General features: G+C 41.4%; 1 protein-coding gene across 2 annotated transcripts in view; it reads left to right on the top strand.

Moving 5' to 3' along the window:
- Positions 1 to 229: 229 nt before the first annotated feature.
- Positions 230 to 11,323, top strand: part of CLCF1 (cardiotrophin like cytokine factor 1) — a 51,913-nt gene continuing 40,819 nt past the window's right edge. Inside the window, exon 1 of one of the 2 annotated variants that reach the window (XM_087881605.1) lies at positions 230 to 822. In XM_087881605.1, coding sequence (XP_087737731.1) covers positions 795 to 822 — 28 coding nt within the window. In that variant the 5' untranslated portion in view covers positions 230 to 794. The remainder of the gene's footprint in view (positions 823 to 11,323) is intronic. The other variant, XM_034433879.3, reaches the window with a different exon arrangement.

The raw sequence follows: 11,323 nt of genomic DNA, 5'->3' as shown, positions 1-11,323 counted from the left end.
TTTCTCCTGTACCCCTCCTCACTCCAAAGTTTGAAGAGCTAGAAGTGGGGCACCTCAGGCTGAACAGCAAGCAGGAGGGGGAAGAAAATGAATGGGTGCTTGTAGACAGTGGTACCAAATGCATTCTTGAAAGCAACCTGGTTCTGTTTAACACTTTTAAGTTTTTAAAAAGGCAGCTACTTTAAGAAGATTATGCCTTTCTTTCTTTCTTTCTTTCTTTCTTTCTTTCTTTCTTTCTTTCTTTCTTTCTTTCTTCTTTCTTTCTTTCTTTCTTTCTTTCTTTTTCTTTCTTTCTTTTGCTTTTTCCTTCCTTCCTTCCTTTCTCTCTCTTTTCTTTCTTTCTTTCTTTCTTTCTTTCTTTCTTTCTTTCTTTCTTTCTTTCTTTCTTTCTTTCTTTCTTTCTTTCTTTCTCCTACATTCCTGGACACCAATCAAAGAACAAATCACAGGAGGTGGAAGAGGAGAGCGAGAGAGAAAGAGAGAGAGAGTGAGTGAGTGAGTGAGAGAGAGAGAGAGAGAGAGAGAGAGAGAGAGCGTGGTGAAAACTTTGCATACATACAAAACAAAGTACAGACAGCTATTCCCACCTAACACCCAGCAAACAAAAACCAAAACAAATAGGGAAGAGGGGGGAAAAAAGGAAGGAAGAAAGGAAGGAACGGAACCCGGGGCAGAGCCAGCCAGAGAGAAAGGGAAATTTTCACTCCGCGCTGGGATCTGCAGGGATCATTCGGAGCACAACCGTTGGTCTGCTAACCCGCCGTGTCGCCCCCAGCCCACACTCTGAGTCTACTATGCTATGCGTTGCTGGGGAGGGTTCAGGTAAGGGCTCGCATCTCGCTCCGTTTTGAGAAGGGGGGTGGGGTGGGGGTCCTGCCTTGCGCCTTGTCTTTTTTTCCAACCGCTGCTGATTCTAATTTGATTTGATTAAAACGTCTGTCTGGCTTTGGGACTGATTTAAGACTTTCCCTCTACCCCCCTTCTCTCTTTTTCATGTATGTTTGTGATTACCGGGGGTCGGTGGGGGGGGGTGAGAGAGGAGAAGGCAGCTTAGCAAGGAAATATCATCCCAAATTGACAGAGGAAAATCAAAGTCACCAACATTTTAGACAACAGCTAAAAAGCATTTCTCCCCACCCACCCCACTCCTCCGTGGCTTGAGTTTAATGCTTTCCCAAAACAGAAAGAAAGTATGTTTGGTTATTAAAATAAAAAGATAGTTTATTCGTATAGTTTTAAACAAAGGACGGGACAAGAGGAAGAAAAGCCACCCCAAAACACTTTTTTTCCCCCAAAACGAGGAAATGTCCTTTTCTGGGAGGGGATAGAAATGGAGAGGGAGGGGGGGGGAGATCGCAACTTTAGGAAGTGTCTGAATGTTTTCGGAGTGATTTCTGTGAGTGGTTTGGAGTGTTGTTTTTGTTACTTGGGAAAAGTTTTAACATTTTAGCCCGGTTAGCAAAACTTTTCTCACTGTTAACTTTGAGAAGGTTGAAAAGCTGGAAGGGGAGGGGGGGTGGGAGATTACTTAGAAGGAAAGTACTTTTTTCCGGCAGGGTGTAATTTTTATAAGCAATAGGGTTTTTGTGTTTTGCAGACAACACCCCAGGCTTTCTGGGAGAAGGCTCATGTTTAAATAAAATAGAAATGTAAAAAGAAACCTTAAAAGGTCAAAAGTGGTTTGTTTCCCCAACTGACTCTTTTGACAATCTAATCATGCCATTTAGCAACAGGCGACTCTTTTGCTCCCACAGAATTAGTTATTTAAAAAGAGCAAACAAAGCTTTATTTTTTTTAAAGAACACAAAACAAAAATCTTTGGGATATCTCTCCCCCCCTCCTCATTCTGGATGTTGGAAAAGGCTGAGTAAGGAAACTGAAAGGGAAGATGCCGGAAAACGTGAGGCCGGGAGGCCAGCTTTGATTCATTCCTCCAGGAGCAGTCAGGCAAAGAGAGAGACCCAACTCTTACAGCTAGGTGTAGTGGAAATGATGCTGCCCATTGCCTCTTGGGACTCTCTTCAGCCAGAAGGTTCTGATCCTTGGCTGAGCTAGCTAGCAAAATTAAAGAAGGAGAGAAGAAGAGACATCCAACTGATAAACTTTTATTTACGGCTCTAACACTCCCATCCGGCAGCTGCAGAAAGCAACCTGGAGCCAGTTTTCTTGTTTTTTTTTCCCCTCGTAGGATAGAGAAAATTAGGGGGCAATGTTCCTCAACAACATGCCGGCATGGTTAGCCTCTGAGTTACCTAAGCTTTAACCCAGCTTTATACCAACTTGATAGTAATGGAGTAGCAGAACAAAGAGTAAGTGGATCATACTATACGTTGGAGAAACTGCTACAAGGAAAGTTTCATGGAGGATATAGGTGAAAGTCAACCAGGGACGACTCCCACCCTGGTCACCACTTCTTTACCCTCCTACCATCAGGAAGGAGATATAGAAGTATAGCCAGCCGCACAAACAGGCTGAAGAACAGTTTTTATCCGTGGGCTGTCAGATTCCTGACTGAGAAATAACACCATAACTACGTAGTATGATGGACTGCAGGGCCGCCGCAATGTGTAACATGTTCACACTGGTGCAATAGGACTGGGTGTTTTGTTAATACGATTTATTGGGCTAGGGATTTTCTGTCTTCATTGTGACTTGTATTGTGTTGGTGGGGGGGGGGCACTGAGGGAGCTCAGCCAATCTCATGGTACATATGTTGTGCACTGACAATAAAGATTTGAATTGAATTGAATTGAAAGGGACTAGGTCCTAGGAAAGGGCATAATTTTTCATAAGCAACGCTTTCTCTTTACCTGCTTGCAAACATACGTGCAAGATTATTCCAGTGTGCGTGCAGCTATGGTCAGTCAGACAAAAAGACGCCTCTTATTCCTGAAGTCTTCACTTTTTGGCAAGTAGTTTTCCACCCTGTGCGTTAGCACCATAATGTAGCCAACACAAGCTGTTGAGTCCTATATAGAATGTGGAAGAAAAAGTGGGAGCCCTTTGTCCAAAGAGAGAACCTGTAGTTCCATCTAAACCCAAGAGTTTCCCCACAGAGAAATACTATGGTTAGAAATCCAGTGTCCTAACAGAAAGCCAATTCTGTGATACAGGCAGGAATACGAAGGTATCTAGGAAGCAGACACCTAAGCTAAAAGCCTAACTATCTAGCCAAATACTCAGCTTTATATATATGAACATCCTCATCAAGAAAGCTCATATACATGTTCCAAACATGTATATACCACATCAGCATCTCCTTTCTATGCAGCAGTATTTATCTTGCTGATGAGAGATGACAGGGCAAGGAGGTTCCCACCATTGGTTCACGATGATGATGATGATGATGATGATGATGATATCGATGATGATATCCATTCAGTCTTGTCTGACTGTCAGCTGCCACTTTACTTAGAGGTTCAAGCTGACGCAGGTCTGACACTGACTTTTGATGATTCTATGGACCAGGTCTCTTCACATCTTTTGATCTTGCACTATTTCTTTGAGTTTTTCTATGTTCTGGCTGGTGTCAGCTTTGATGGTGACCACCATTAATTTGGCAAACTGAGGACATATCAACACTTTGAATGGATTTGAAGTATAGAGAGAGCTGTTTTAGTGTAAAATACATTTGATGCTATTATCCAATGGTTTGGAGAGATACTGGCATATCTGGACTTCAAAATGAACATGAATGTCATATGTATAAGGAATGGGAATGGTAGCACCAGGCCCTGCTCCAAAGCGAAATGGGGAAAATATCTAAAATGCATGCAGGAATCTGCATAAGATCAGACCTTGTTCATTTCACAGGCATCTCTCTCACCCAGCCTATCTGAGTCTCCACATGACTATTTAAAATGAGTAAAGAGACAGAATGTAAACAATCAGTGTCAGGACAATCAGATACATGACAGGAAGCAGACTAATTCATACAGTCTGTCCTATACAGGGATCTCTGTACAGTTCTTCCAATACTCTGACCCAGATATTGCTTCATATCCCCAAATGAAGGCTGCCAGGACTTAACTGTCTGGAAATTATAGATTTAGCTCTGTGGAGAAGGTATTCCTGCAGGTATTTGTGGGATTCTTTTTCTAACTTGACAACAGGTGTTATGGCATCAAAAAGTCAACTTCAGCTCAGAATATCAAATCTGGTGTGCTGGTGCACCATTAAATATTCATTAATGCCTCTTATTAGAATAAGAGTTAAATCTTGATTTTGGAGCAGTGAGGGTTCAGAGCAAAACTCTGTAAGTAAATTCCCTGTCCCCTTTTCTTACTGCCTTCCATCTCACAAACAGATATATTGAAAGCAGCTGTTCAGATCTGAGAAGTAGATCAACCTCTCCTATACACTCGTATTTTTGCATGCACACATAGATGCACACGCACAGAGGTACACACTTTTTATACACACATTTTTTTTCTAAGGTGTTTTTCACTACTTGCTGATCCAGGTTTGCTGATCCTAAACCCGCAGTCAGGAAATTAAAAAGAAGAAAAGTTGTAGAAACTGTCTTGACAGCTTTGTATTATTGTGCACCTGAACAAGAAAAACAAAATAACCGAGGCTCCATCAAGACATTTCTAATGAGACTTCAGTTTTAAGGGTGCATATTCTCAGGGGCTTCCCACCTGCCTGGTCAAGTACTAAGCTCTTGGGGATCGCTCAATTTCAATATTTTTAATGTTTATATTTCTGCTTTTATCATGTAAGTAATCCAGAGTTGCTTTGGATAGTGAGATGGGCATGTATAAATTTTATAATCAATAAATAAAATAAATAGAAAAATCTATCCTTCAAGCAGCGGTGGAGAAACCATAAGTATAGTCTGATCCATAACCTAGGTGGCCAGGCTTAAGAACAGTATCTCTGCATACCCATCAGCAGGGCATCACAATGAATTGCAAACAAATGTCTAAAAGTGTCTATACTTTGGTATCTCCCAACCTTTGAAAACAAATTTCCTTTGCTTAGATATAAAAATTGGGGCAAAATGTATACCACATGGTTAAAACAGATGAGACTGCCAAAACTTAATAAACTGTTTCATGGGCCAGGTCTGACACATAATTAGGCATGCTCTGGGAAGAGGCCAATGCTTTTTCTATGAAGTACCTCCTGTGCTTTTTATTAATTCCATCAATGGGGTGACTAGCATGAACAGGAATGATGCCATGGCATTTACACAGAGAAAGCCGCTCACCTAGTCTTCAGATTTAGAGATGTCCAGATGTTCTCCTTATACCAGTATTTTCTGGTGCATGTAGGGATTCTGAAGAAATTCTTGACAAAGTCCAATTTGTAAAACCAATCTAGGAAAAATTAAGTTCCCCTTCCAAGACCACAAGAAATGTAACATGTCTACACAATAATTCTGTGGTCACAATTACTTTAGCTTCTTACAACCAAGATCAGGTTAAAGCTTCACTTTTGCTGAAACCCCCTGTATAGCCCAGGCACCTGCTAAATTTGTGAGCAAAGGTCCAGTATAAAAATCCTGATGACTAGTATAACTACTCCCATCAAGCTCACTGTCAGTTTTCTTAATGATAGCCAGAAGAAGCCAGGATTATAAAAAGGCAGTTTCTTACAAGAAGATACTCCCTGGATCCTGAAAGATAAATAATAGTTTGTTCATTCTTGGACAAATGTCAATTGCAACATGTTAGGCCACCTGTGATCTACTTTTGTAGGTGAAATGTGATCCCTAAGATGTCATCAAGGGGAGAAAAAAGATGGATGTCAGGAAGACAAACAGCCTCAGGATGACAACATTGTTAAACCAACACGGGAAAGCTTTTAAAATGCAGAGAGCAGTTCTGGCAAAGCAAGGGAGTCCAAATGATAGGCGTTGCCTAAGTAGGCAAGGATGGGTGGCAGAGACAGAGGGAAGCCCATATCACAGGTAGGAACAGCAAATCTATATTAAGCTGGGTCATAGGCAAGAGGCTGCTTGGATGATAGCCCAGAAGATGTGGAACAATTAGTCATTGGAACTTAGTCAGAGAGAGATGTCTGAGGTCTTGAACAAAAGGCAACATGGTACTTATCCTGACTATATATGGGAAAATCAAGCTCTTTTTTGACCGCATTGAATTGCAGGCAACCGAGGAGGACAATCTCACGAGGCCTTGAGGAGCAGCCAAGAGAACAGAACACAAAGGTGCGGGCAGGGGTGGGGGGAGGACACACAATTGTCTGAATGTAGTAATAGTGACACAGGAGAACAGACAGGGGAGAGGAGATTTCCATAAAAAGGAGATCAATGGGGAACCAAAGGGAGATGAAGGCAGGGAGTTGCTGGTGAGTTTGATATCCAAAAGGAGGATTGAAGGGGTACAATTAGCTGTTTGGAGGAGTACTCTGGAAAGGGGCTGGAACTTCTGCAGGACATCTGCAGAAAAAAGAAAAGCTTAAATGGTTAAATGAGTTTGGGATGCAGAGAAGGAATCAACACAACAGTAGAAGGTAAAGACTCCCTTGCTTTAGACTTTAGTCCTAGTGACTACATAGATAGACCGTGTTGTTTTCCAGGTTGCAATACAATGAGGGTGGTCATTGCTTTCTTTCCATAAGTTTTTCCCCCTCCCCAGACTAGTCTACCGCCTTGAGATTTCCTAGTGGTCTCCATTGAAGAACTAACCAGGTTGGTTTTGGTTAGCTTTTCTGAGATTGGCGATGGTTAGCTAAGTGCTACCACCTGTTGGAATCTACTCTAGTACAGCAAGGGCATTAAAACAACTCATTTTCTTGTGGAAGCAGTCTCAACTCTGTACAGGTAGTCCTCCACTTACAACATTTCATTTAGTGACTGTTCAAAGTTACAATATCACTGAAAAAAGTGACTTACGACCATTTTTCACACCTACAACATCCTCATGGTCACGTGATTTACATTCGGATGCTTGGCAACTGACTCACATTTATGACAATTGCAGTGTCCAGGAGTCATGTGACAAGCAAAGTCAATGGGGAAACCAGATTCACTTAACAATCAGGTTATTAATTTAACAACTGCAGTGATTCACTTAATAAATATGGCAAGAAGTCATAAAATTGGGCAAAACTCACTTAACAAATTTCTCACTCAACAACATAAATTTTGGGCTCAATTGTGGTTGTAAATTGAGGACTACCTGTACTTCCAACTTACAGCAAGGCAATTTCCTGTTTTTTAAAATGCAGTGAAATAAGCGTGTGAAGCTTCCATTGGCATGCTGCACCTATTAAGAAACCCACAGATTTTTAAAAGCAAATCAGAATGAGGTAGAATCCTTAACTGGATGTTACCTCCTCACTTAAAAAAAAAAGAAAAAAAGCCACCTCCCTCAATCTATAGCCTCTTCATCCCATCTGGAAGGACAGTTGCTTTCTATAGAAACTAGAACACAAGATATTTTCACCCCAGTCTAATGTCTAATCCACAGTGTTGGTTTTATTCTTGATATATAACCAGTGTTTCTCATCCTTTAAGGTGTATAGTCTTCGACTTCCGGAATTCGTCAGCCACCATGGGTCACTGGGGAATTCTGGGAGTTGAAGTCCACATCTTAAAGTTGCTAAGGTTGAGAAACAGTGATATAGACAGATCATGAAAAGGCTAGCAATTTCTCATTTAGCTTGTAATAATTGGAGGGTCTATTTATTGCAAGCATGCCTTGTGCATTCTTGTGCTCTGGCATACAACTACTTAGGTCAAGAGATGGTTATGATTTAGAATACAATAGAATAAAAGAGTTGGAAGGGATCTTGGAGGTCTTCTAGTCCAACCCCGATTGGGCAGGAAACCCTACACCACTTCAGACAAATGATTATCCGACATCTTCTTAAAAGCTTCCAGTGTTGGAGCATTCACAACTACTGGAGGCAAGTTGCTCCACTGATTAATTGTTCTGACTGTCAGGAAATTTATCCTTAGTTCTAAGTTGCTTCTCTCCTTGATTAGTTTCCACCCATTGCTTATACCTGTTGGTTCATCTGTTTGTCTGTAATATCTTCTGTGGATCTTCAGAGTTAATCTACAAATCCAGCTCTGAATCCCTGTAAAAGCACTTAGAATACCAGATTTTCTGTGAATGCACTATGCTAGATAGAAAGACCTCTAATGAAGATTTCCCCCAGCATTCTTTGAACAAGGTGATCACAAATTACCCTGCCATTCTTTTCACAAGTACTTTGAAATTCCATGGGAAGTGGCTTCTCATGTGCTCCTGCCAACAGCTTAGTTTCTTTCTCCCAAGGAATTTGCAATAAAGAGAAAGGTCCACAAGCTGAAAGGGGATCAATTTGCCTTAATCTTCCAACTCTTGGAAAGTTTTCAGTCAGAAAAATCCAAAAAGCACCACTGACGTTTCCATGTCAAAGAATCTGCTGCATCCCAAAAGGAAAACATCCAGAGATGCCTTCAGCTCCTTGTATTGACTGCCTGCTTCATAGGCAGATATTTCAACTGGTTAAGTTCATCTGTGCTTGATCTAAGAGAGGCCATTACAGACTCTTGTTTGCACATGTCTCAAGTAACCAAACGGGCAGTAGTATTTAAATGTAGTAATTTCTCTTCTGCTTTGGATTAATAAATAGTGGGTTTGTATCAAATCATATTGTACAAAGGGGCTTCTCCTCAGTGTGGCTTCTGTCCCTCCCCCCCTCCCTCCTGGCTTTGAGAAATTTGGATTTTCCTCTTGCCCCGCCTTCTAGCCTTGATACTCTTGGAAGCTCACATCACCCTGTGGTTTTAGACTAAGCTGGTCAGATTTAGTTTCAGCAGAACTCAGCTCAGTGTTTACTTCAGCTCCGCTGGCTTCTGCATTAAACTATAGAGAAAGGCACTTATGGAGCCTTCCTGCAAGAAAGCCTCTGCAGTCAACTAAACAGGGCCTCAATTTGTTACTGGGGCCGAGGACAGTTTTGAGGCTGTGCAGGCCTCTTCTACTCTGAGTTTACGCAAAGTAAATCCCACTGAGATCAAGAAAGCTTACCTCCAAGCAAGCATGGGAATGAGTTTTATATAAAGCAAAAGCAGCCATCAGAGAAGGCTTCAAAGAAACATCACTGTACTCCCAATTGCTTCCCAATCCCTGAACTGCTCTCTGTCCTTTGTTATCAGTCCGTGCTTCCAATCAATACTTCATTCCTAAGAATGCCTTACTATAAAATCTGGTGCCAAAATCTGGTAACCCTTCACCACATGCAGCAATTGAAATAAAGTGTTTCCTTGCAGCGTTTCAACACATGGCTTGTTCTCTGCATGCTTGAGGTCTTTCATCCAGAACAGTTGCTTTCCTTCAATGGAAATCCATCATATGTCACACTGCAGGAAGCCTCTTGTTATACACAGAATGAGATGCTAAGCACACTGAGTAGAAGTAGGGCTGCAACCCTAGGCTCATTCTTCCCAGATTTAAGTCCCTACGGGGAGACTAACACTCAATAAAATGCAAAACCTTGCAAGATACGTTCCACCGAACTTAGCATAATTTACCACTGAGTAAACACACAATAGGAATAGCCTACAATTTCATGCCCAGTCTTTGGACCATGTGCAAAATGCCTCTTCATGTTCTGCAGGCCTACCATGATGTTCTTATAGTCTCAGCATTTAGTATCTCAAGTGTCCTTTCAGCATGGATCTGGAAGATGCAGAGGGAGTGGGAAAGGTGTTTGGCATTTTGTTTATATTGTAGAACTGGAACTGCCAATCTTTGTGATCCGCATCCATATCTAAAATTATATTTACATTATATAGCAATAGCAATAGCACTTAGACTTATATACCGCTTCACAGTGCTTCACAGCCCTCTCTAAGTGGTTTACAGAGTCAGCCTACTGCTCCCAACAATCTGGGTCCTCATTTTACCGACCTCAGAAGGATGGAAGGCTGAGTCAACCTTGAGCCAGTCAGGATCGAACTGGGAGTTGACAGAATTAGCTTGCAATACTGCATTGTAACCAATGCGCTACCACAGCTCCTATATACTGGTGGTCTAGACATGACCTTGTCAACTGTAATCCAGGGGTACTGAGCACATTTGGTGGCCCTGCTTCACAAGTTTGAAGCTAAGAAATGCTTAGTTTCTTTGCTTTCAGTTGCAGATATGAGTCTAGTCCAAAACAATCTCTTCACAATCTTGTCTAACGTAACTTGTTTTTCACTGTCAAGGAACTATAATGTAGTATCCATGTATTCTGAGGCATGGCACAATATTAAGAGCACACTTGTATAGCTTTAGTGCATCTTGCTTCCCTATTCTTTTCTGCCATTGTCTTTTGCATATTGCTCTGCAAGTAAATTGGTGACGCTCAGCACATAGCTAAACAACTTCAATTTGTATATTCAACTTTGGTGTTATGTCACTTGGATTTGGTCCCTCAGCCTTCCAAGCCTTAGTGCAGTGTTTCTCAACCTTGGCAGCTTGAAGATATGTTGACTGGCTGGGGAATTCTGAGAGTTAAAATACACAACTTTGAGTTGCCAAAGTTGAGAAGCATTGCCTTAGCTTGCAATCTTTTCAGCACCCTTTATTCCTAAGAATGGCTGGCTCGGGAATTCTGGGAGTTGAGGTTCACAGGTTGTAAAGGGCCATAGTTGCCCACCCCTGCTTTTTTCTGACCTTGTTTGTTTTCACATCCTTTGCAACATTTCTCTATTTTGGGCACATTTTCCCTTCCCTGCAGCTGCTGATGTAGGTGGTTATTGATGGTCCTCCATTTGTTCATTGGCTGTAAATATAATATATTCACTAAAGTTGCAACCTTAGACATATTTATCGGGTAGCAGTTACCCTGGAATCAATAACCCTTCATCCCTTATGTGATTAGAAAATCCTAAATTTGATATAGAAGTTTAAAATCTGCTGGAAGATCTAATAAAGTCTTTCTTATTCCTAGCAGCATCCTGGCATATCTTCAATATGTTGTTGTTACATAAACAGTTGGAAATACCTCAGTAGACCATATTAATCTACAGAAATCTTCTGTTCATCTAGGAATTTCCGGACACCTCATTCAGTTTCACACTTTTTCTGTTCCTTGTCACTATCCACTTTACCCACCTCTCCTGGAGGAAAACATCTTACCTCAGAATGGAAAAATCCTTACAAAGCACAGCCTCCGTCTGGTTAATTTCACTGTTTTTTTCTTTCTTCGTATAGCCTTGATTCTGTCACTGATGCAAACAAGCCTGTTGGCTGCTTGGGGCTCCCCAGTATCATCTGCAAACCCCTCATTTGCTCAGCCTGCCACAACTTTGTGGGAACAAAACAGATGTAAGGACAATATGCATCTAACAATAAACCACCTCATTCCAGACCAATAG

This window comes from Pantherophis guttatus, chromosome 1, assembly GCF_059756535.1.
Source record: "Pantherophis guttatus breed Tessera chromosome 1, ASM5975653v1, whole genome shotgun sequence".
NCBI lineage: Eukaryota > Metazoa > Chordata > Lepidosauria > Squamata > Colubridae > Pantherophis > Pantherophis guttatus.
Note: the sequence above shows the minus strand (reverse complement) of the source record. Positions and strands in the feature narration are given on the sequence as shown.